Source organism: Callospermophilus lateralis, chromosome 14 (assembly GCF_048772815.1).
Source record: "Callospermophilus lateralis isolate mCalLat2 chromosome 14, mCalLat2.hap1, whole genome shotgun sequence".
Taxonomy (NCBI): domain Eukaryota; kingdom Metazoa; phylum Chordata; class Mammalia; order Rodentia; family Sciuridae; genus Callospermophilus; species Callospermophilus lateralis.
Window position 1 is genome coordinate 19,175,286 of NC_135318.1, and position 27,282 is coordinate 19,202,567.

Below are 27,282 nucleotides of genomic sequence, written 5' to 3' on the forward strand. Positions count from 1 at the left end.
ACATTTTTTACTACTGATTAACTATATGTTTTGTTATTAGGTGTAATTTTTACAAAAATATTTTATTAGTCCAAAAATATGTGAATAAACTATTAAAACAAGTTAAACTCTGAAAGAGTATGGCTCTCTTTCAAAAATCAGTTCCTTTTTACAGGGCATACTATTGAAAACAAAAAATAAAACAGCAGATAAGAGGGAAACTGCATACAGAGTGAAGTAAAGGACATCTAATCAAAGAGAAAATACATATTAAAGAGCAAGATATTTTTCATTAAGTACAAAAACACACATATTCAAAAAGAGAATCAGAGTCCCATATTCCCACAAACACAAAGAAAGGGGGTACCTATACAATGACAAAGACTAAGAGAAAAACCAAATATGAAGAAATTGAGATCGGGTTGTTTTCTATTTTGTTTTTGGGGTGTTTGTGCATTGTACTGGGGATTGAACCAGGGGGTGCTTTGCCAAAAATTTTTATTTCCTTTTTATTTTGAGACAGTTGCTGAGGATGGCCTCAAACTTGTGATCTTCCTGTTTCAGTCTCCCAAACTGTTGGGATTACAGGGATGCACCACTGTGCCCCCTCAAAATCAACTGGTTTTAAAATGAGCATATTTAAATCATATTACCAAAATCTTTGCTCATTTGAATAACATGATAATAATCTTGAGGGAGGAAATTAGTTTTTCACTTACAGAATATCAACATGAAAGCATTTTTGGCATTCTGGTGATAACTTTATTAAGTTTGTTTCAAAAAGAATTACAAAAGCTTTGTAGATTCATGATAGAATGGCTTACATGTTTACCTTTAATCTATAGGGCTGGGGTTGTGGCTCAGAGGTAGAGCGCTCGCCTTGTATGTGTGAGGCACTGGGTTCAATCCTCAGCACCACATAAAAATAAAATAAAGATATTGTGTCCACCTATAACTAAAAAATAAATACTTTAAAAAATATTTTAATCTACAATAAACTGGAAAAATAATTCAATGTTTAGATACCCTGACTAAAGATTTCTCTGAATGTTGTTCTTGGGAGGGATTAAACTACTTATCCTTAAGTAATAAATGATCATAGTAGAAATAATAACCCATAGAATAAGATAAAAATTCATGAGTTCATATCGATATAAGTGACAAATCAATGATTGGGTGAGAAAAAATAAGGAAAAATTCCTTGTAGTACAATTCCAACAAAAGGGAATGATGAAATTAGAAAATCATTATTATGTGGTAACTACCATAGTAAATTTTAGACAAGTATTATTGATGATTGCTGTGGTAGACAGACTCCAAAATGACCCCTAATTCTTACTACTTCCTAGTACTCACACCCCTTGTGTAATCCCTTCCCCTCTTGAGTGTGGGCAGGAACTTCTCCATTCTAGCAAAGGTGATGGTATGTCACAATTTCAAGTGGTCATTTTACATAATACTGCAGTAGGATTGCTAGGCAACTCTCTCTTCCTGGCTTTGAGAAGGTAGCTATGATGGGGAGGCACTCAGGACAGCCTACAGCCAACAAACAGGAACCAGGGATAACCCAGAAGGATCTAAATCCTGCCAGTAACCATGAGAACCTGGAAGTGGATCATTCCCCAATCAAGTCTTTAGATAAGATACTTAGTAATTTCAAAGGGGAAAAACTGCACCCACAGTGGAGAAATGTGGTAGATAACACATAACACAAGTGATCAAATTACTATCTACCAAACTAGGGTAAACTGAAATCATGTGTCTCCTAATGAGATGTAGTAAAAAAAAAAAACCCACACATTAATTCTGTGATATTTACCCCCCACCAATGTATGAGAAAACATTATAGAATCAAACTGCAGAATAAACTACAAAACATTCGGCATGTTAAATAATGTTCAGATCAAGCTGGGTAAAATGGTGCACACCTGTAATCCCAGCAACGTAGGCCACTGATGCAAGAGGATCACAAGTTCAAGAACAGCATGGGTAACTTAGCAAGACCTTGCATCAAACTAAAATTAAAAAGTGACAGAATCTCCAGGACCACCAATCAATCAATCAATCCAGGACAAGAAAGAATGGTCACAGATCAAAAGAGAATAAAGAGATATGAGAACTAAATGCAAATACAACATGTGATGCTGGATGAGAAAATTAGCAGAATTATTATCAAATCTGAATTATTATCAAGTCTGTTGACTATATAATACTTTGTCAATATTGATTTCTTATTAACTATTTTGATATTTACCTTGTGGTTATGTAAAAAGAATGTACTTTCCTTTAGAAAATTTAGAAAATTCTTAAGTGTTGAAAGGTAAATGGGGCATCATGTCTACAATTTCTTCTCAGACATTTCAGAAACAAATTAGAATAAACAATAAATGTTAATATTGGGCAAAGTGAGGTAAAGATTTTCTTTGTGCTACTCTTGCAACTTTTCAACACAGCAATTGATAAATAAAAAGGTAGAAACAGTATTACATGCCTGAGAAAAGTTTATAAACAATATAGATCATATGGACCAATAAAAAGGAATGAAGTACTTACTAATAAATTCTACAACATAGATTAACCTTAAAGAACCACATGTTATATGATTCCATTTGAAGAATGTCCAGATATGGTCAATCTACAGAAACAGAAAGAAGCTTAAAGGCTCACAACAGAAAATAATTTAACAGTATATGAGTTAGAGGAATTTTTATTGGAATGACAAATTATTCTAAAACTGGATTATGGAGACGATTGTAAACTCAGTAAATTTATTAAAAATCCCTGAGCTGAACTGTACTCTGAAAATAAATAAAGTTTGGCATATCAACTATACCACAAAAAGTTAAAAGAAGGAAATAAAGGAGGGAGAAAGGGAAAAGGGGAAAGAGAAGGAAGGGAAGAAAGGGAAAGGGCCAGGGATGTAGCTTATTGAGGGATGTAGAGAGACCCTGTCTCAAAAGAAAAAAATAAAAAGGGCCAGGGATGTAGCTCAGTAGCTCTATGAGCTACTGAGTTCAATCCCCAGTAGGGGGTGGGAGAATAGTATGAGAAAGAAGCTGACCTTGGTTTCTCATTCACTGACTATTTAAATAAGACTTATCATGTGACAATGGACTGGGAAGTGCATTAAAAAAAAAAGAAAAAAAGGTAGAAACTTCCTCAAGAAGTACATATTCTTAAATTTTAAGAATGTAAGAATGGGGGCTGGAATTGTGGCTCAGTGGTAGAGTGCTGGTCTCACATGCATAAGGCACTGGGTTCGATCCTCAGCACCACATAAATGTAAAATATATACATTATGTCCACCTAAGAAATAAATATTTAAAAAAAAGAATGCAAGAATGAATCGAGCCAAATTTGTTGGTACACATACACACACTATACCTTATCATTTATGATTAAATTCTCTGTTGTTTTTTTTTGACAGATGATGCAAGTTGATACAAATTTAATTGTGACCCATATCAAAACTTCAGTCACTTTTGCAATAGATTCAAGAACTGGACAAAGTCAGAAATTCAGGTTTAGAACCTATTATGTTTTCTAATTTGTTAATCATTAATCCTCTCTTTTACAAAGAATATATTTAACGGTAAATGCAGCAGCACTTGTAGCAAAGTAACCATTATTTTAATATTTATTTTTTAGTTGTATTTGGACACAATACCTTCATTTTTATGTGGTGCTGAGGATCGAACCCAGGGCCCTGCACGTGCTAGGCGAGCCACAACCCCAGCCCCATAACCATTCTTTTTTTTTTTCCCCCCAATGTCTTTATTTTACTTTATATGGTGCTGAGAATTGAACCCAGTGCCTCACACATGCTAGGGAGCGCTTTACCTCTGATAGGGCACGTTTTTATGTATAGGAGAAATAGCCATCTGCTGTATTAGTAGGAAATAATAGAACATTTGCCTAAGGTAGAATAAGCAGAGTAACTTTTAATACCAGTCAGTAAATGTTCATTTTACCCTGTTATTTAAAAATCTGATAGAAGTTTATAGTGTGAAGGATGGAAGTGGGGATTTCTTTTAAAGTGTGCCTACAATCTGATGATCAGAATTAAAAAAACTAGGGAATAGACTTTTGATCAGAATAGACTTTTTTTTTTTTTTTTTTTTGATCAGAATTAAAAAAACTAGGGAATAGAGTTTTGGCAAGAGCCTTTCACTGAGGAATGCTATAGACAAGACAAAGCAAGCTAAAGCTGAGGAATTGACTTTGATTTTTACTGAGGGTTGATGGGCCCTATCAAACAGCAACAATACTCTGTAACTTTTAAAATTGTAATAAAATATATCTGACAAAAAAATTGTCTAGTCTTTTGCACAACATATGATGTGGTAGAGACTTACTATGCCCTCAAGCATTTCCAATTACTCATAAATCCTTCTTTAAGCTACACCATCTATGTGTTCCTATATAATTCTATGTACTAGGTTTGATTTGATGATGAAAATCAGTAGTTAACAAGGTGACAAAATCTTTCCTCTTTGTGATTTTCCACAGTCTGAATTTTCCAAAAATGACCTTGAAACAAATTATCTTTGAAAGTGAAGAAAAAAAAATCTTAACATTCTTTCTATGTTATTCCAATAACAGTCTTTCAAATATTTTAAGAATTCTCGGGAAGCCCTGCTCCTTTCCAGATTATTTTTGGTCTCCTGACTGGCACTCCCGCTAACAACCAATCTAAAGAATCTTAATATCATTAACCTTCACTATCTGTCTCAAACTTCACCACTGTCTTCCAATGTTTATTGTTGCCATTTCACACTTTTGATAAAGAAACTTAAGGGATTCCATCAGTCTAATTTATTTAATCCTAGAGATAGTCTCCTTTGCAATAGGTTACCCTGCCTAATTCCTACTTTAATTCTCAATCTTGTTCAAAAATAGTTTTTTTTTTTTTTTTCTAGCATGCTTACTTGACTTTATAAACAGAACACACAGAATAAAACTGAACGTGAGCTGGGGTTGTGGCTCAATGGTGAAGCACTTGCCTCACATGTATGAGGCAGTGGATTCAATCCTCAATACCACATAAAAATAAATAAATATACCCTAAGTACATGTATGAAGACACGAATGGTGTGACTCTACTTTGTATACAACTAGAGATGAAAAACTGTGCTCTATTTATGTAATATGAATTGTAATGCATTCTGCTGTCATATATAATAAAATAAAAATAAATAAGTTAGTAAGTAAAGGCATCGTGTCCATCTACAACGAAAAATATATTTAAAAAAAAAAAAAAACTGAACTCAGGGCTGGGGATGTGGCTCAAGCGATAACGCGCTCACCTGGCATGCGCAGGGCACTGGGTTTGACCCTCAGCACAACATAAAATAAAAAAAAAAAAACCTGAACTCAAAAGCACCTTTATGGAATTGGGGCTGTGGCTCAGTGGTAGAGCACTTGTCTAGCATGTGTGAGGCACTGGGTTCAATTCTCAGCACTGATACAAATAAATAAGAAAGTGGTCCACTGACAACTAAAAAAAATTTAAAAAATTTTTTAAAAAGAGCACCTTTATGGAAAATAGTGAGTTTAGAAATTAACTACTTAACAGTCTTTGTAGATTTCAAATGCATTGAAAAATTTGGTACGCCTAGATTCTTTTAATCAAACCTATATATTTATATGGATCATATTACATGCAATTCTACCAATGATAGATTCATTTTAGTTTACAACTAATCTGCTCTCAAAAAACAAAATAACATAAATGTAGTTTTTCAATTAAAAAGTTTAATTCAAAAAGTAACATAAAGCTCAGTAAATTTGTTTTTTCAAAGTGTTTTTCTCCCAAAACATGCCCTCAAACAAATGGGAATTTAAGCACTGGAGACAGGAAAAGAGAGAGGGTGTGCAGGACAATGTCCAAGCAGGCATTATAGAGAAAGTGCCCCAAATGAAAAGTTCCAGGCCAACAGAGCAGCAGAAGGGCAAAGGACAAATAAGGAGGATGAGTGTTTTAGTCTGAAGAGGAAAGTCACAGAAACAAAAAAATTATTCTTTGAAATTTTGCTTGCTCACCCTATCCTCTTAACACTGGGCTACATATCTTAACCATCTACTCACCCCATTATTGTCTTTTTCTCCCCAGCTATTAACTATTTTAAAAATATGCCTTGCCAACTAGCAGTAACAAAACAGTTTCGAGAAAGGGAAGAGAGTTCAGAGAAAAAAGGTGTATGTGAGGGGCTGGGGTTGTGACTCAGCAGTAGAGTGCTCACCTAGCATGTATGGGACTCTGGGTTCGATCCTCAGCACCACATAAAAATAAAATAAAAGCACTGTGTCCAACTACAACTAAAACAAAAAAAAAAATTTTTTAAAAGGAGTATAGTGATTCTATTCTCCATTTTTAAGTAAATATATAGAACTACAAGGTTCAATTACACTTAGATTAGATAATCACAAACTATTGGTATAGAAAGACTTGGAGAAATTCATAAGTTTTCACTCAAAGAGGATATAAGAGTTCATTAAGATCTTTGCTCAGGGGGCTGGGGATATAGCTCAGTGGCAGAGCATTTGCTTAGCATGTGTAGACACTGGGTTGAATCCTTAGCACCGCATAAAAAACGAAACAAATAAAGGCATGCTGTCCATCTACAACTACCAATAATAATAATAATAATAATAATAATAATAATAATAATAACTTTGCTCAAACAACTAACTCCTGCTCAAAAGTGAGGAAGCAGAAGCAGTATTTATGTTTTAGAATCATACACAGATATGAATTCATAGAAGTCATGGTATACTAATCAGCTATAAAAAGAAATGAGGTATTCACACAACTTTGAGGAATCCATGGAGAACTACATTGAATTGGGGGAGAAAAAAGTCAATCCCCAAAATGGCTACATATTATATGATTGCCTTAACATAACTTCATTCTTGGAATGACAAGAATATAGAAAGGTAGAACAGATTAATATCAAGGAGGAAGGAGAGATGGAGCCAAAAGGAAGGTAGGTGTAGCAATAAAAGAGGAATATTCTTGTTGGAAGTATTTTGTATCTTGATTGTAGTGGTAGGTACACAAATCTATACATATGGAAATACATACATATCCACCAGTTAGTTCTCACTCCCATACACACTCAACCGAATACTAGTAAAAGTATGGTAGAATGTATCAAAAGCGATATTCTATTCTAACGTTGTAATATGGTTCTGTATTAATGTTTGGAGAATCCATTTAAGGGTTCTTTTCATTCTTTCTTTCCCCCCACTTTTTTCAGGGTCTAGGGGTGACTAGGGATTGAACCCAGAGGCACTCTACCACTAAGCTACATATTTTATATATTCTATTTAGCCTGTCTGGTCTATGAAGCTGCCTTCATTCTCCTAATTTCAGAGCCTGTTTCTTTCCTTAAGAATGTAAGATTGCTGGGGCTGGGGATGTGGCTCAAGCGGTGGTGCGCTCGCCTGGCATGCGTGCGGCCCGGGTTCGATCCTCAGCACCACATACAAACGGGGATGTTGTGTCCGCCGAAAACTAAAAAATAAATATTGAAATTCTCTCTCTCTCTCTCTCTCTCTCTTTAAAAAAAAAAAAAAGAATGTAAGATTGCCCACATTTTTCCAGCATCTTATTTGCCTAAGTTGACATTTGACTCCTATTATCTGCACCTAAAGAACCCCTTCAAACAATAAGCATACAAAAAATTACCTAGTTTTTAAAAAAAAAAAAAAATGTTGGTTGTATCTTTATTTTATTCATTTATTTTTATGTGGAGGTGAGGATCAAACCCAGTGCTTCACATGTGCCAGGCAAGTGCTCCTACCACTGAGTCACAACCCAGACCAAATTACCTACTTTTTAATTAGGACTTCTGCTACGACCTTAAGAAAGCTTTCTTTCAGGGCTGGGGTTGTGGCTCAGTGGTGGAGCGCTTGCCTCGCATGCGTGAGGTCCTGGGTTTGATCCTTAGCACCACATAAAAAAATAAACAAATAAAAAATAAAGATATTTTGTTTACATACAACTAAAAAATTTTTAAAAAAGAAAGCTTTCTTTCATAAACTTGTTCAAAATCAAATAGGTTCTTATAAAGGAACTTAATAGAGTACAAATTTAACTGGAGTTTAAGAGTTTAATTAAGCTACAAGCCAACTAACTCTAAGCCAAGCATGCCATGTTCAAGTGATATGAATATACATGAATAAGGTTCCTGTTCTCAAGTCTCCCAGGCAAGTTAGAAAACTGTAATAAATAACTATGATATAACATGGGCACTGCTATAAAGAGGGTTATCTAAAATGCCAACACAGATAAAAAAATCAATTCAGTAAAGGATTTAGACTATGAATTTTAACCTATTCTCGTCTGGTTTTAAGATAAGAATTTGGGGATAAAAGGAGAGATACTAAGTCTAAAAGGAAACACCCTGCAAAAGTAACATAAGGCAATATGCAAGTGCAGGGAGAAATGGCAAGAAATTATGAAACTCCATCCTTGCTCTACATGTAGTCCCTCTAAGTATTAACACACCCTATCAACAGGAGCTGTCTCTCCCTCTAGAGACATCCTGCATCCTAACCCTTAAATGTGTATCCCTTGTCTTACCACAAAAACATCTTTCTCTTGAGATCACCCCAATCTCCCTTGAATAGTTATCTATTTTCCTAAATAAACTTGTCTATGCCTTTGACTGGCATGTGCTACAATTCTTTGACATCAGGTATGCCAAAGATCCTGCTGGTCCTGAGCCAAGTTCCCCTTCTCTCTGGAAGTCCACCAATCCTTCTTTGGAGACACGGATGCTCTTGTGATCATTTGAAATAAGTATCATTCCTGTAGAAGATTTACCAATATTTTCTCTAAATCAATCCAAGCATTTACATTTTCAATCTTATAGCCAAAAAGCAAATCTTAACATACACATTTCCAAACTCTTAAAAATTTTCATTATCAATCTTATTAGATATTTTAATACTAGTAAATCAAGTGATGATTTTAATGAGCCTTAATGTAGATTAGATTTCTAAAATTATGACCAAATAATGATTTTAAAGCACAAGGGATAAACAAGCATATTATTAATAAAAATTTATATAATAATATCACTATTAGTTTCTGTGTTAATTATTTAGTTTTATAAAGTAAAAATCATGCATCCAAAGGTAAGAGCAATTAAACTTTAAGAATGTTGTATAGCTGCATAATATTTCTTTAGAATAAAGTAGTACTTCTTACCTTCTGGAGTTGGAATGCATCCCAAGAAAATGAAAGGAGGGGGGAAAAAGAGTATTTAATTTCTCTTTACAAAGCAACAACAATGCCAAAAAAATAAACTGTCCCATGCCCTCCCAGCAATATTCATAATCCCTCCACCCCCATTTTACTATATAAAACATTCACTTACTTAAAATTTACAAGTTAGCCCAAATACTACTGTCTAAAAGTACAAGATTATACTCAGCTGAAGCATCTAATCCACTCCAGAAAATAGTTGCAAAATTTTTACTATGTGACAGAATAAACCTATTAGAGCAGTTTGGATGTGGATACAATGAGTATTTTCCATTCTTTAATATTCTTTCCATGCGTTTCAGTTTCCAGGAGCCATCATAAAGCCATCAGCTATGGACTCTAATGTTTATTAGCTTTCCTTTGATTCATAATAGAACTTGTCCCTCCAAATAACAATGGATATGACTACTTTTTCTGTCAACACCCAAGTTACTGTTTCTGTGTTTTCAATATTAATTCTTTTTGACATCTCTACCAGCTTTGCAAGCTGGAAAGAAGACTACACTAGTGATCAGAAGATGCAGGCTTAACCACAAAGTTATCAGCTAACCTTAGATAAACATGATATCAACTTAATTTTAAAATGTTCTTAATTCTTAAACTGAGCTCTCTAAAGGCATTTCACCGGAACAAACAATCAAATGACCTACTCTGCAGGGATAATGATTTCTGCCGACAAGTAATGAGAATGTTGGCTTTATTTCCTTTGAATACTTTTCCATAATGGGGAGTGGGGATTAGGTGCTTTGATTATTTTTTTTGGTAGGAAGTAAAACAAAACATTTCACCTTAAATATCATAAGAGATTTTTTTCATAAATATTCTAATAAGATGAGAGACCCCCCGCCAAAAGTTAATATTTCAGTATGTTTATTGGGCATGGTCTTTGATGGATGGTTCCCAGAGTTCTTTACAATCACAACCCTATAGGAGCTTACTGCTTTGATTGGAACACTGAAACATGAGAAAAAATTACAAGGCAACAATTTTGAGCTCTGCCAAACAGCAATACATAAAGATCTATTTAATCCAAAAAACAATTTGTAATTAGACAAAAATTAACCTAAAGCTGTTATGGCAGCACACAATGTTAAGTCTGATTTGAAAAATAATAAAGCCAATATACTAATCAGAAGAGCAAGCACATATTAAAAGAACAAAAACCACAACAACAAGCCTAGATTGCTAGTTTCACTAAGCTAGTTGTATAACCCTTGCTAAATCTCAATCCATGTGTATGTATGTATATATAGTATATGCAATACTAGAGATGGAACCCAGGGGTGCTCTACCACTGAACTATATCCCCAGCCTTTTTTATTTTGAGACAGGGTCCAAACTGATGAGGCTTGTCTGAATTTGTAATCTTCCTGCCTTAGCCTCCTGAGTAGCTGGAATTACAGGCATATGCCACTGTGCCCATCCTTATTTCTCCAATAATAAAATGAGATGTAAACTATAATAACTTTTTCCATCTGCAATATTCTACAACTGAAATAATATGATTGATGTGGGGAAAACGTGGGAGAGGAAGAGATGAGGACTGCTACAGAGATTATGCATTTTGGAGTACTGTTCAAAGGTATCATGTTATAATTAGATAGAGTTTAAGATGAATGCATAATGTGGTACATATATACAATGGAATATTACTCAGTCATAAAGAAGAATGAAATTATAGCATTTGTAGGTAAATGGATGGAACTGGAGAATACCATGCTAAGTAAAATAAGCCAATCCCAAAAAACCAAAGACCAAATGTTCTCTCTGATATGAAGATGCTGATCCACAATGGGGGCAGGGGGATCCACTGGATTGGACAGGGTAGAGTAGGGAAAGGCAGGGGAAATGGGAATGGGAAAGAGAGTAGAATGAAATGGACCTAACTTTCTTATGTTCATATATGAATACACAATCAGTATAACTCCACATCATTTACAACCAGAAGACTGGGAAGTTATACTTCATGCATATATGATATGTCAAAATACATTATACGGTCATGTATAACCAAAAAAGAACAATTTTAAAAACTTAAAAAAAAAAAAAAAACTAGGTACAGTTTATTGGCCAGTGCATGTTCAAGTCATCTATTTATTCTCAAACTTGTCAGTACTACTATATAACACACATAACCTTCTTTTTTGGATCATTTTTTAAAAAGAAGTATGCTTTTAAACACTCCTTGACTTGCAACAGAAGTAACAAATAAGTAAAAAAAAAAAAAAAAAAAAATCAACATAATTGAGAAGGTAGGAAGCTGGCCATACTCATTCATCAGCTGCATAACTTACCATACCAATTTGTGTGTGAAGATTCAAATAAATGCCACATCAAAATTATTAATTACATACCATGTAATTTTAGAATCATTTATGAAGGGTCTAATTCAGAAAATGCTCAATTTGTGGATGACAAAATTCACAAACAATCTTCCTAATTCCTTTTCACTTCTACTCATAAATGAAAAATCAAGAAATAGTAAGACAACACTGTCTCAAGAACTGAATACTTCTTCCTTCCTAAAATATCTACTTAGAGTCAAGATAATACTGTATAACTAATAAAATGAGCAAAACAGGTCACAAAAATCCCAATGGGGGAGAAAAGAATTAAAGATAATGGCCATTTCAGAAGACTTGAAGTCCTCCTACACTTACTGTTGTAGAAACATATCTGCAGACATTAATGGCAGCCATAGTTGATGAAGGGGGGAAAACCTGTTCTGCATCTCATCTATAGATAACGGTAAAGGAGTGGTAACCATAAAGGTTTAGCAGAAATGGCTTCAATATAGAAACTCTTGTTTTATATGCCACTCATTATGTGTGTTGTCAACAGTATTTGTTGAAAGTAAATGTTTAGTCGGTCTATTTTTGATAGGCCAAAATATCTAAATTGCATACAGATAGCCTCTGAATATTTATGTATTAGATAATGTCTGAATCATATAATGCTTGTGACTTACCTCAAAATAATGTGGAGTGGGAAGACTATCTATAATTTATGCTGGAGGATTTATACTTTTTAGTTTGAATTTTTCCAAAAGTAAAAAATTTACATTTTAAAAGAGTATCTTTGGTACCTAACTTAAAAACCTATGTTTGCAACAAATGTGTAGGCAGAATGACTCCTACTATTATGTATAATTATAGTATACTATTAAAAAATAAACTTAAAAAAACAAATGTGCAAGTATATCATCACAAAATGAAAATTTTCCCTAGAGTCTGTAACCCATCAGGAACTATTTACCTATTGACGTCCAAAATAGGTATTAGATACTAATCTTTAAAGACAGATATTCTATGCCCAGATCACTGCTACCCTTTAATTGCTGACTTGATATTTTTAACAAAATCATTTCCCTACACTTGAATACCACTACTTACCCCTCAATGGGGCTCAAAACATTGGGGGGAAAAATAAACCCTCAATGAATATTTAATCAACCCCCTGACATTACCAGTTTAACCCTCAGATCTTCACTAAATTGCAGCTGTTCAATCAAGATACCTATAAATCATTTTTCTTTTCCTCCTTTATTTTACCTCCCATAGCCAAGCCATCAGAGTAATTCTGTGCATTCTCCCCAAAACATTCCATCTCAAATCTTTCTACTCTCTCCAGATCAAACTTATTTTCACCTAAGTCCAAACACCACTATATCTTGCCTAATCTACAATAGCCTCATTAGTCGCCTTACTACCTTCAACTCCTGCCACAGCCTATTCTTCATAAAGAAGTCTATAAAGCTTTACCTGAAATATAAGCCATACTACAAATCATCTTGTTAATCATCAGATGCAAATTTCCAAGGGAGGTATATCATTTCCCTATGAAGACCAGTAACTCATTTGGACAGGTCCATGTTTAAACATTTCACCTTGCCAATGGATTCAAACTACTTCTTGTATTCTAATCACATCCACTTAGCTTACTAATACAAAGAACAAAATTCCAACTATAAACTTAGTCACAGTAAGGTTCCAAATATGTAATTATAAAACAACTGTGGTAAATGACCTATACGAGACTATTTGTGATAATCCCCCTTACGCACTTCTAAAATGATTGACCAGGCTAGACCTCATGGCACATGCCTATAAACCCAGAGGGAGGCTGAGATAAGAGGAGCTCAAGTTCTAGGTCAGCCTTGGAAATGACTGACTGGTCTGAGCGGTGGCGCTCATCTGTAATTTCCAGCAACCTGGGAAGCCTCATGAGACAGGAGATCACAAGTTTGAAGCAAGCCTTAGCAAATTAGTGATAACTTGTCTAAAAATTATTTACAGGGGGAGGGGTCCTAGGAAAGTAGCTCAGTGGCAAAGCACACCTGTGTTCAATTCCTAGTGCCACAAAAATGAATGAATGAAATGACTGGCTAACAAAAGCTACACACCAAAATCTACAATCCTATTCTAAACAAAACAAGAACACAAATCATTCTGATCCATAGTTTGTGGTTTGATGGTGGAAGGCTCCAAGAATTTCAAGCTTAATCCAACTTTATGATTTAAAATGAAATTTCTACCCAATGATAATTTTATTTTTTCAAAAAAGGAAACTGTCGGGCTGGGGATGTGGCTCAAGCGGTAGAGCGCTTGGCCCGGGTTCGATCCTCAGTACCACATACAAAACAAAGATGTTGTGTCCACCGAAAACTAAAAAATAAATATTAAAAAAAAAAATTCTCTCTCTCTTTAAAAAAAAAAAAAAGAAAAGAAAAGAAACTGTCTAGATAAAACCAGATATATAAAAGGGTACAAAAAAAATCTTTAAAGGTTCTAAAGTACTTCAAATTTGGAATATATAACTCCTGTTGAAGAGCTCAACCCTAGGGAATTTCTGCCATGTCACTGTTGGGATTTATTTAAGAGACATGACAGGCTACAGTTTAGCCATAGAAACTGACATGGAGGTATCTTTAAACTGAATATGAGGTGTATTTAAAAAGTTTTTCAACAAATTATAAACTATTTAATGATTTTCTAAAATAACTGTTGCATGGTAAATAGCATGGAAATTAACTTTTCTTTTACGTACAAATAACAAAAACCACAGGTAAAGCATCTATCTACATTATCAGTGATGTTTTATCTGTTCCAAACAAAATTAGACTACTTCAGAATACTTCCACCATTCACTCTGACTACTAAGTACACCAGAATCAGTCTTAATCTCACCTGTTCTAAATCAGGTCCAATTTGACCTGAAACACCAAATCTGTATCTTCTCTTCTACATGACTCCTCTTAGAGGGGATATGAGGGTGAGGTTCAAAGTCAGAGTGCTTACCTAACATGCAGGAGATCCTGGATTCAATCTCCCACGCCCCCGGAGAAAAGAACAAAACAAGATTTATGACTCCTACCCAAAAGCAGTGGTGCACATTTGTAAACCCATCGACATGGGAGGCTGAGGCAGGAGGAACTTGAGTTCAAAGCCAGCCTCAGCAAAGGTGAGGTGCTAAGCAACTCAGTAAGACCCTGTCTCTTAACAAAATACTAAATAGGGCTGGGGATGTGGCTCAGTGGTTGAGTACTCCTGAGTTCAATCCCTAGTAGCCCCCCACCTATCAAAAATGAAAAGATTCGACTCCTATGGGAAACTCTAAATTATCTTTAAAAGGGATGCATATTACACCATAAAAAGAATATAATCGAGTACATACTCATAGATTATTCTGAGAGGAAAACTTTTAGGACTTTTTCTTTCCTATATTTCTAAAATGCTAAATTTAACAGTTATAGAAAGATATTTAAATATTATAAAACTTTCTTCTAAAAGGAATACCTATTTCTAATTAACTCATTCAAAATTCCACACTTTGGTAAACAATTTTCAATCTTACCACCTAACTTCTTAAAGTCACTAGTACCTCAATCTTTCTCAGTCAGGAGTTAACCCCTTCTCTTATTTTTTCTTTAGTACTGGGGCTAGAACTCAGGGGCACTCAACCACATCCCCAGCCCTATTTAGAGACAGGGTCTCACTGAGGTACTTAGGTGCTCACTTTTGCTGAGGCTGGCTTTGAACTGTCGGTCTTCCTGCCTCAGCCTCCCAAGCTGCTGGGATTATAGGCATGCACCACCGTGCCTGGCTAATCTCATCTTTTTTAATACTTGTTTGGTGATTGCAGAAAACCCAATATAACATAAAAGTGACCATTTTAATCATTTTTAAGTACAATTCAATGATGTTAAAAATGCATTTGCATGGGCTGGGGATGTGGCTCAGGTGGTAGCGCGCTCGCCTGGCATGTGTGCGGCCCGGGTTCGATCCTCAGCACCACATACAGATAAGGATGTTGTGTCCGCCGAGAACTAAAAAATAAATATTAAAAAAATTCTCTCTCTCTCTCTTTCTCCCTCCCCCACTCTCTCTCTCTCCCACTATCTCTTTAAAAAAAAAAAAAGAAACTGGTTTTCTTAAAAAAAAAAAATGCCATTTGCAATGTTGTACAGCTATAATTACTGTCAATTTCCAGAACTTTCTTATAATCTCAACCAGAAACTCTGTACCCATTAACAGTAACTCCCTACACCAGAACCTGTTAACCTCTATTTTCTGACTCTGTAAATGTACCCATTCTAGATATATCATATAACTAACTCATACAATATTTGTACTTTTGGATAACTTATTTCACTTAGCTTGTTTTTAAGGTGGATCCACATTCATGGATATATCAGAATTTCATTTCTTTAAAAAAAAATTCCATTTCCTCTTAAGGCTGAATAATATTCCATTGCATGTATATAGCACATTTTGTTTATTAATTCATCTGTTAATGGACATTTGGGTTGTTTTCACTTTAATATATTCTAAAATAAAACAAAATATAACAATAATCAGAATCAAAGAGATTCTTTAAAATGTGGAAGCAGAGGGAAAAATACAAAGTAAAAAGACATAAAAGATATACTGAGGTCTAAGGAATAAAAATAAAACAAGTAGCAGCACACTTTCAATAAGCATACTCTGTGTTTCATTCTATAATCTCTCTAAAAAAGATTAAAAGACTTGACACTTGATTGCAGCAAGAAAAGCTATTTACTACATTTGAATATAATCTTCTAACCATTGATATTTTTCATATACTCATTAACAAGTAAGTTTTCAATGCCTACTATGGCAATACACAAAAAGAAGAGATAATATCACTATCCTCACAGAACTACTTTAATGTATGGATGGATATCTCTCTCTCTCTCTCTCTGGTGGTGGTGCTGGGGATGGAACCCAGGACTTTGCACATGTTAGGCAAGCACTGTACCACTGAGCTATATCCCTAGCACTGACTTTTCTTTAAAATCACAAAAACTTATCATTTTAAACTTTAGTGCTATAAAGAAGAAGAAATAGTATAATAAACTAAACCAAGAATATGTGATCTAGACTACAAAGTCGGTCAAAATTCTTTAAAAATGAAAATTTCAAACTGATTGCCTAAAGAGTTAACCTCACAAATAAAGCTAAGTGGTCCTCATGTATAAAGGCTGAGACTGATGTAAATTCCCTACAAAATGACAAAACATAAAAGATATATAAAACTATGAGAATAGACAGAAATATACTTAACTTGGAGAGGAGGTTATCAGAAAAAAACAAACATTAAGGAAAAAAACTCCAAAGAGGAAAGAAAGAAAGTAAAAAAGCTTGTGGTACCAATTAAAGTAACAAGTTTCAAGAAGGAAATAGTACTACAGTGTAATAATAATAATAATTCTGAGAAGTAAAGAGGTAAGAACTTAAAATCCAATTGATTTTGTGAAATGTAAGTCACAGATGACCTTGAAAGAACTGCTTTATGGTCATAAAACTATCTAACCACATCATCAGAGTTTAACCAAGAACTACTTGTAAACTGTTAACACTTGAAGCCAAAGACATTTCTAATGACTCCACAATTTTGATGCATACCAAAAATATAAGAAATTCCTTTTTCTCCTTTTCTATTCATTTATTACTATTCTTTATTTATTCACTGATCTTGACTCCCTCTGGAAATGATAATGGAAATTTAAAGTCCTAGAGCATTACTATATTAGACTTGTATGACACTGCAATGCAATTTCAGACCAAAGAGATTATTGGAGCTTGTTCTCTATATATCAGATTTCCTGGTGTATTTGCCTGGTATGTATCAAAATCTAAATTTATAAAAAGAAACAAAATCTCCTACCCATTCCCACTCTGTATGATCCAACAGTGCTATTAAAGGATATTAGAATACCTTAACAAAATTTCTCAGTCACAAAAATACTATTATCTTCTCCTGTATCTTAGTATTAATTGATCTATGATCAAATCTTTTTTTTTTAATATTTTATTTTTTAGTTGTAGATGGACACAATATCTTTATTTTATTTTTATGTGATGCTGAGGATTGAACCCAGGGCCTTGCACATGCTAGGCAAGCACTTTACCACTGAGCCACAACCCCAGCTCTGTGATCAAATCTTTTTCTGAATTAGCCCTAATCTAATAAATCTAATTCAAATAAAATTTAGAAATATAATGCTAATAAATTAAGAGTGATCATTTTTTTAAATGATTACAAAAGAGACTTTGAAAAGCTAATTTTTCAAATGCATTTTCATGTTTTAATTCATGCAAGCTTATACTCAATGTTTTTAGGAACATGTTATATAAAGTAGGATATGATCATTTATATTTCCTCTTTTCATAACCATAAAGCAAACCTAATTTATTTACTGCCTACTGAAATTTGGCAATGAATTAAAACAACCAAAAAAAAATTAACTGCTTTAGAAAAGAAAAGCCAATTTTAAAAACTCAAGTAGAACTTCATGTTAAAGAAAAAAACAATGACAAGTAAAATCTAGTATATGAAATGGTTATTAATCAAGAAATATGCTGCTGGGTGCAATGTCACACACCTGTAATCCCAGCTACTTGGGAGGCTGAGGCAGGAGGATCACAAGTTCAAGGCCTGGCTGGGCAATTTATAAAGTCCCTGTTGCAAAATAAAAAAGGGCTGAGAATATAGTTCAGTGATAGAGCACCACTGGGTTCAATCCCCAGTGCCCACCCCCCTCACCGCCCCAAAAAGGTGCTGTGGATTTAGTTTAGTGGCACAGAACTTGCCTAGCATGTGCAATGCCTGAGTTTGGTCTGGGTGTGGGGGGTGAGGGGCAACAAAAGAAAGGGGGGCGAAGAAAGAAATAAATTGTTGTCCATTTGCAAATATCTACCCATAGGCCACTGTTTCTCAATGGAAACACTACTGGCATCTGAAATGAATGACTACTCAATATGGACTGTGCAGTACCAAATATTTAGTATCCCTGTTATCTACCGTTTAAATATCACAGTGTAATCCCCCTCACCAATCACTGTGATTATCAAAAATAGGACTCCCAACATACTGTGATCTCCCTTCCCTAATGGTGTTACACAATACCATCCATAGTTGAAAAACACTAGAAGTAGTTTCAAAGCACAGCAAACTTCCTACCTTAATGAAAATCGATCTAATAAAAGGGGTTGTGGCTCAAAGGTAGAGCGCTTGCCTAGCACACTTGAAGCAATGGGTTCAATCCTCAGTACCACATAAAGTAAAATAAAGACATTCTGTCCACCTGTAACTAAAAAAATACATATTAAAAAAAAAAAGACTGCCAAATTTGTCTTACTAAGCAAAGCAAAAACATAATTTCAACATTTCTTAATGACAGAGGGTTTTGATTATAAACAGTAACTGTTATGTGCTATTGTAATATGTATCTAAGAAACTAAAAGTATATGTTATCTTTGATGCTATCTATGCCCCATCTATGTATTAAAACATAAAAAGATTTTTTAATTTTTGTTTTTGGACATAGGGTTATTCCAAGCTGCCCAAGCTGGTCTTAAACTTGTGAGTTCAAATGATTCCTTTGCCTCAGCCTCCCAAGTAGCTAGGACTACAGACATGAGTCACCGTACCAAGCTAAGAATTTTGTCTGACACATCTAGTACATTATATTTTTTCTATTTATTTATTTATTTATGCATGCTGGGAATTAAACCCAAGGCCTTGAACATGCAAGGTAATCATTCTACCCAATGAGCTGTTTCCCCAGTCCCCATTTTATTCTTTTTGGCTAATGTTATTCCTTCCTAGAACATCTATCTCTAGCGTTCTCTCTTAAGTCACAGTAATATTTATCTGCTAATGACCAAACAAATTAAATGAAAAGTCTGAATTGATAGATGAAGGCTTAAAGATGGCTCCAGGCCTCCCTGAGAATTAAAGTGCATGGACTTGAAAACAGCTACCGTTTTTCTCATTAAGAATTTTTTGATTTACTTTTTTGTTTTTATAACTGTTATAATTTAAAAACTTCACAATGATCTGACAGCTGAATACAACAAGAAGTTAACAAAGCACTTAGCACTAACTAATCAACCTTGAGGACTAAAGTACACTACTATATACTATCAAATATTCCAATCAAGTATTATAATTGTTGCTAATAATACTTAAATAACTCACCTGATTTCTTTTAGTCCTTCTCTCTGGATAACTTGAAGAATTTCTTTATGACTCATAGGTGTATTGGGGTATTTTTCTAAGACCTGAGAAATAAGTATATAATAATAAATTATTTCTTATTTTAACTTCTATCCTTTTAATTACATATGTAACTGTATTTAATAATTGTCTTAATAGTTACATACAAAACATACACATTTAGAGAATTTTCAACCCAGATCTTCTCCCCTCAATCCCAAACAGACAAATCCTGAAGCAGAAATAAATCGAAAAAGCTAAAATTAATAATTCGAATATTCACTATTGACTTGGAAAGCTGAATAAGGAGGATCCCAAGTTTAAGGCCAGTGTCAGCAACTCAGTAAGACCCTGTCTCAAAAAAAATAAAATAAAAGGGCTGGAGAGGGGCTGGGGCTCAATAAGAGAACACTAGCATAGCATGTGTGAGGCACTGGGTTTGATTATCAGCACCACATATAAATAAATGAATAAAATAAAGGTTCAGAAGCAACTAAAAAAAAACCATATGTAAATTTTTTTTAAAGAATACAAATAATAATAATAATTAATAATAAATGCTGACGAGGATGTGGGGTATGGGTATAATTATAAATTTGTCAGTGAGAGGCCAGCCATAGTGACGTATATCTGTAATCCCAACAAGTGGGGAGTCTGAGGCAGAAAGATCACTCAAAAGTTCAAGGTCAGACTCAACAACTTGTGAGGCCCTATACAACTTAGCAAGATCCTGTCTCAAAAATAAAAAATAAAAAGGATTGGAGATGTATCTGAATGGTCAGGCACCATGAGGTTCAATCCCCAGTACCAAAAAATAAATTGCTGATGGGACTGTAAATTAGTATGACCATTTTGAAAAGCTATATTTCATAGAAGACTAGAAATGGAACCACCATATGACACAGCTACTTTCACTTTTTAATATTTATCCAAAAGAAGAAAAATCAACATATTATACTGATACAAGGACATCAGTGTATATAGCAGTGCAATTCACAATAGTGCAATTCACAAATTATGGAACCTGTTCAGGTGTCCATCAACAAATAAATGAATAAAGAAAATGTGGTAAGGATATACAATGGAGTTTTACTAAGTCATAAAAAAGAATGAAGTTATGGTATTTGCTGGTATAAATAGATGGAAATGGAGAACATCATGCTAAGTGAAATTAAGTCAGACTGAAAGTCAAAGATGGAACATTTTCTCTCACATGCGGAAGAAAGCAAGAGCAAAATAAGGAAAAGTGGGTGGGGTGCCCCATGAAAACAGAAGGCAAACCAGTGGAGTAGAGAAAAAGGGTTAAGGAGGAAGGAAAAGGAATGGGAAAGAGGAGAAACTATGGAATGAAATTGACCAAATTAGCGGCTGGGGATGTGGCTCATGTGGGGATGTGGCTCAAGCGGTAGCATGCTTTCCTGGCATGGGTGCGGCCCGGGTTCGATCCTCAGCACCACATACAAACAAAACTGTTGTGTCTGCCGAAAACTAAAAAATAAATGTTAAAAAAATTAAAAAAAAATTCTCTTTCTCTTTAAAAAAAAAAAAAAGAAATTGACCAAATTATGCTATGTACATACGTACAGGAATATACCACAGTGATTTCCACCTTCATGTGTGTATCTATAAAGCACTAATTGGGAAAAAAAAAAAAAGAGCTAAATAAAAAGAAGGAAGACCAGTAGAGAAAAGGGAATCAAGGAGGAAAGAGGGAAAGGAAAAAGAAAATATTGGGAACTAAAGTAGAACAAATTACATTTCATGCATGTATGATTACATCAAAATGAACCCCAATATTATGCATAATTATGATGTATTAAAAAGATTTTTAAAAATAAGATAAAAATAAAAAAACCAGTTTTCTAGCCAGATTACAAGAAAGGGTTTCTAGGAGGAGTTTCTAGTAGCTGTGTTATATGGTGGTTCCATTTTTAATCTTCTGTGGAATCTCTACACAGTTTTTCCAAAAGTGTCAAGAGACCGGGCACAGTGGCGCATGCATGTAATCCCAGCATCTTGGGAGGCTGAGGCAGGAAGATTGAGAGTTCAAAACCAGACTCACAAATTTAGGGAGGCCCTAAGCAACTCAGCAAGACCTTGTCTCTAAATAAGATATTTTTGAAAAGGCTGGGGATCTAGTTCAGTGCTTAAGCGTCCCTGGGTTCAATTCCTGGTACTCTCCGCCCCCACACACCCAAAAAAAGTATCAGGAACCTCTCAGAGAAAAGAGAGCTTAAAAAAGTGATACCATACAGTTGTTGTTCTTCTTCTCTCCCCTCTCCAAATCCCCCAGGGCACTTTACCAATGAGCTACATTCTCAGCCCTTTTTTATTTTACTTTGAGGCAGGGTCTTACCAAATTGCCCTGGCTGGCCTCCAGCCCTTGTAATCCTCTGCCTCAGCCTCTTTAAGTAACTAGAATTACAGGTGTGTGTCACTGCATCCAGTTTATCATGAAGTTCTACTTTACTCCTGGGGTCACCCAGTGCTATACATCTGTGAATTTGACCCTAGCCAACATTACTATCGAGTATACCAATACCAAACACGCAAAGTAGCCACAAGGTGACTCAAATGCAGGGCAGATCCAAGTAACCATGCAAAGGATCTGAAAACCAGATATTGGAATTATAGTGCACAGAAGATGAACAGAAACTTGTAACTTGAACCTAATAAGGTCAAATCCTGCTTTAAAAAACCCTACAGAGTCTACATTTTCCATAAGATATTTTTTGGGGGTGAGGGGGGATCAGGGGTTACCAGGGATTGAACCCCGGGGCAGTAAGTTATATCAGCAATCCTTTTATTTTTCATTTTGAGACAGGGTCATGCTAAATCACAAGCTGGCCTCAAATTTATGATCCTCCCAAGTTGCTGGTATTACAGGTACACACCACCACAATCAGCTTTCCCTAGAATTTAAACAAGAGTACAAAGAGTATCATAACACAGCATCAAAATGTCTAATATATAATCCAAAGTCTCTAAACACATAGACTAGGAAAAGATAAATAACTGACCAAAAAAATGACAAGCAACATACAACAAACCAAAAACAAGGAAATGTTGCTAAAAGCAGCTAGTATAACTTTACTTCAAGAAGTCAGGGTAACCAGGAGTGGCCAGTGCCTTTAGTCCCAGTTTGAGAGGCTGAGGGAGGAGGAGATCACTATAACTCAGGAATTTGAGGCAAGGAACCCCCTCTCAAAAACAAAACAAGCAAAAGACTCAAGAGTGAATATTCTTGAGACAAATTAACATGTTTTATTTATTTGCACTTATATATAATTTTAGAATGAAAAACTACAATAACCAAAACTTAAAAACTAAAAGTTTCTTAGGAGGAGGACTAAATAGCAGAATGAAGATAAAAGAGGAAAGAGTGATGAAGGGAGGGATAAATGAACAATGGGTCAAAATCAAAAGCTCTGACATTCATGTTATCAAAGTCACAAAGGGAAAAGACAGAGTGTAATACAGAAAACATATTGGAAGGAATGACAGCTGTAAACTTCAGAAGATCAGCAAATGTCACACAAGACAAATACCCAGATACACCACAAACTACTGAAAATTAAAAAAAAAAAAAAATTCTGTAAAGCCATCAGGGAAAAATAACTCATTCCCAATTAGGAGAATGATGATTCAAATGACTATGGGTTTTTCATCAGAAATCATGAAGGGAAGCAACAGGAATATTTTTTTAAAATATATTTTAGCTGTTGTCAATGGATCTTTATTTTATTTACTTATATGCGGTGCTGAGAGTTGAACTCAGTACCTCACACACACTAGGCAAGCACTCTACCACTGAGCCACAACCCCAGCCCAGTGGAGGAATATTTTAAAGTACAAGAAGGGACTGGGGCTGTGGCTCAGTGGTAGAGTACTTGCCTAGGGTGTGTGAGGCACTGGGATCGATCCTCAGCACCACATAAAAATAAACAAATAAAATAAAGGCATTCTGTCCATCTAAAAATACAAAAAAAAAAAAAAAAAATTTTAAGTGCAGGAAGAAAAAACATTACCGACCCAAAGTGCTATATCTAGCAAAAATATACTTTAAGAATAAAGGAAAGGGCTGGGATTGTGGCTCATTGGTAGAACACTTGCCTCACACATGTGAGGTACTGGGTTCGATCTTCAGCACCACATAAAAAATAAATAAAGATACGAGTTCATCTACAACTAAAAAAAATATTTAAAAAAAAATAAAATAAAGGAGAGAGCTGGGGATATAGCTCAGTTGGTACAGTGCTTGCCTAACATACACGAGGCACTGGGTTCAATCTCCAGCATCACAAAAAAAAAAAAGAGAGAGAGAGAGAGACAGACACAGACAGAGAGAGAGAAATCAGGATGTTCTAAGGTGAAGGAAATTACCAAAACACCTGCACTAAATTGACATCTTCTGCTAGGCATCCTGGCACACAATTATAATCCCAGCTATTTAAGAGGTTGAGGCATGAGGATCTCAAATTTGAGGTAAATCTGGGAAAATTAGTGAGACTCTGACTCAAAATTAAAATTTTAAAAAGAGGTCAGATATAGCTCAGTGGTAGAGCACACGCCTGGGTTCAATCCCCAGTACTACCAAAAAACTGACATCTTTTTAAGTCAATTCTGGTATAAATGTTCTTCCTATGTGTTTCTTTTTAAAAGAGGAACTTCTTGAGATGGATACTGGTTGTTCTCATCATCTTTCTCTTCTAACAGATTAATGTAAGGCCATAAATTCCTTTTATTCACAGCTTTTGCGATATCCCACAAGTATTAAAATTGGTATTTTTGTTATCAGCTCAAATGGCTTTCTAAATGGAATTATAATTTCTTCCTTCACTAGTGTGCTAGTTGAAAATGTATTGCTTAATTTCCCAAATTGGAATTTTCTGTCTTATCTTTTTTTCCTAATTATCAAAGAATTCAGAACACTAACCCCAATTACTGCCCTGACCTCACCTTACATGGCATTTTTGTTGCTGCTGTAAATAGTAGGCACTTAGACTTATGTACTTATTTGCATCTTCTAAGAATTTGCATCTGTTCAGCACCGCTTCAAGCTTCCATCTGAAATTATTTTTCTTCCAAAATAACTCATTTTAATTTAACATTCCTTCAGTGTAAATTGCTAGTAACAAAGTGGGGCATCCCTTATTCCCCAACCAATCTTCTGCTTTTCTGTAACTCTTTGCTTTAGTTTTTACCACTTTTATTATCATGTGCCAAGAAGTAATTTTCTGCTAGACATTTATTCACAGGACTCCTGGAGCATTCTTACCATTAGGTCTTCAAAAATTGCTTGTGCCCCACTTTCTTCCCTCCTTGGAATCCAATTACTAAGTGTTTGACTGATGTCCCTTAGCACTTGATTCTACTATTATATTTCCCCGTTTCAGAAAAATTAGCTGACTTTACAAATTAGCATGTTCCAAAAGTTATGAGTGATGATGGTTTATGTATTATGACAATCACATTACACAGTACTAGTATAAAGTCTAATGATGTTTGTAATTACTTTTATGACTTTATTATTTTATTATAATAATTGCACAAAAATGTGAATATACAAAGAAAATTTTAAAATAATATTTAGTATTCCTCTCCCAACTCAATAACAAAATAGTATGTATATTTCATTCTAGTCTTTTTACATTTGCATAGCATTTTAAAACAAAACTAGTACTGGAAATTACTTTTTTCCATTTCATATCATACAGCAACCATTTCTTTAGGACATTAAATATTACATGAAAACATGATCCTCAGCTGACTGTTTTACAATCTAATTAAACCATAATTGGGGCTGGGGATGTGGCTCAAGCGGTAGCGTGCTCGCCTGGCATGCGTGCGGCCCGGGTTCGATCCTCAGCACCACATACAAACAAAGATGTTCTGTCTGCCAAGAACTGAAAAATAATAAAATATTAAAAAATTCTCTCTCTCTCCCCCCCCTCTTAAAAAAAAAAACAAACCATAATTGACCTCCAATTGGATAGTTTTGTATACCTGTTATTATAACTAACAATAACTATTAAATATTCTTCTTCATAATTTTGTATATGTATCTCAGAATTTTTTAGAGAAATTCCTAGGAGTACCCAACAAAGTGCATAAGTATTTCTAAGCCTTCTGATGAATTTTACCAAACTGCTCTCCACAAAGATTTTACCCATTCACAATAAAAGCCAGTGTCCCATTACTTCCTCATATTTCTTGGCAACACAGGAAAGTGAATATCACCCTCCAACCTTCATTGTTGCAAATTTAGTAAGGGGAGGCAAGGTGAGAAAGTTACCTTCTAGGTTTTTTTCCCCAAAAATGTAAGAGTTCCCCCATATTTATTTTGCTTTTCCTCTGTGTTCAGGAATAAGTCTAAGTCTTTCAGGTGGAGTCTCCAATACATGCAATGTCTTTTCTTCTTTTACAGGCAAAAACATGAAAGCTGCATGTCTTCCCCAAGACCTTTTCCCCCCTCAAGTTAAAACAAAATACTCAAAATGACTAGAAAGTCTTCTTTTCTTCTGAGGAAAGAAGAAAAGTATCTTGGTAATAAACCAGCAAACTGTGCCATATGTGTATGGAAGGTTTCTGATCATCCCATGGGCCCTATCTGAGGTATGGTAGTGAGGAGAGTAAACTTTTGGCTTTACTGGCATTTTATTTCAAGGTTTTTAAAATCTAGGCAACTGAAACTGCTTCCTTGAACTCCTTCCAGCAATCATAATCTGTTGCCATGGCAATGCCTACATTCCAGTCTCCTCAGCAAGAAGCACCTCTGAATACTGTGATCATATTGAGAGCATCCAATTACTTCCCTACCCCACCACACCCAGTTGTGGAACACAAACTTTCTGCCCAGAAGCTAAAACGAGATTCCCTCAATTTTGACTACTGTTTCCTTTGAGTGCCACCAGAGTCCTAGTTTCTTAGGTCCTTTTATGAGGACCTCTCTCACTTGGGGGGCAAAATGGCTTAGCCAATGAAAAATGGTACACTCCTCTAGCACAGGAATGACTTCCATCATAGAAGCTTTGGGGCCTTGGAATGCTCCTATCAATGAACTGATCAATGATAACGTTATATCTGGGCTGAATCTCCTCCCTGGAGGATCACAAACTGTCATCAGTATGACACGTGTACAGTCCTCTTCCTTCAGAACCCAGATATTCACCTAGTAGTTGATTTCTGAAGGTATGATGGTGCTCTGCCTCCCGTGTCTTGCAAGGAGGGTGCAATCAACATTTTTTATCTTCCCCCAGATTAAGGTACCAAATGTAGTATCAGCATATTTTTCAGTTCTTCCTACTAAAATTTCTAGATCATCCAGGCCTGTTCTACCAGTTATTCCAATCATCACAGGCCATGGTAGCAAGGAACCCTGAAGCCAAGTCTGCATGGGAAGGAAGATGCTATGGGCAAGCACACTGGGTGAAGACCTAATGTTTGTACTTTAATACCTATATTTCCTTACTTGTGAACTGGTTATTCATGACCTTGGTCTATACACC

The 27,282-nt window shown here is 35.0% G+C and overlaps 1 protein-coding gene and 1 pseudogene across 2 annotated transcripts in view; both read right to left on the reverse strand.

The window, feature by feature from the left end:
* Positions 1-27,282, reverse strand: part of Asxl2 (ASXL transcriptional regulator 2) — a 131,351-nt gene that overhangs the window by 66,393 nt on the left and 37,676 nt on the right. For both annotated transcript variants that reach the window (XM_076833989.2, XM_076833988.2), the window contains exons 2-3: positions 19,757-19,839; positions 11,390-11,392 (exon numbers count right to left, since the gene is read on the reverse strand). In XM_076833989.2, coding sequence (XP_076690104.1) covers positions 11,390-11,392; positions 19,757-19,839 — 86 coding nt within the window. The remainder of the gene's footprint in view (positions 1-11,389; positions 11,393-19,756; positions 19,840-27,282) is intronic.
* On the reverse strand, positions 26,253-27,128 carry LOC143380665 (S-methyl-5'-thioadenosine phosphorylase pseudogene; annotated as a pseudogene).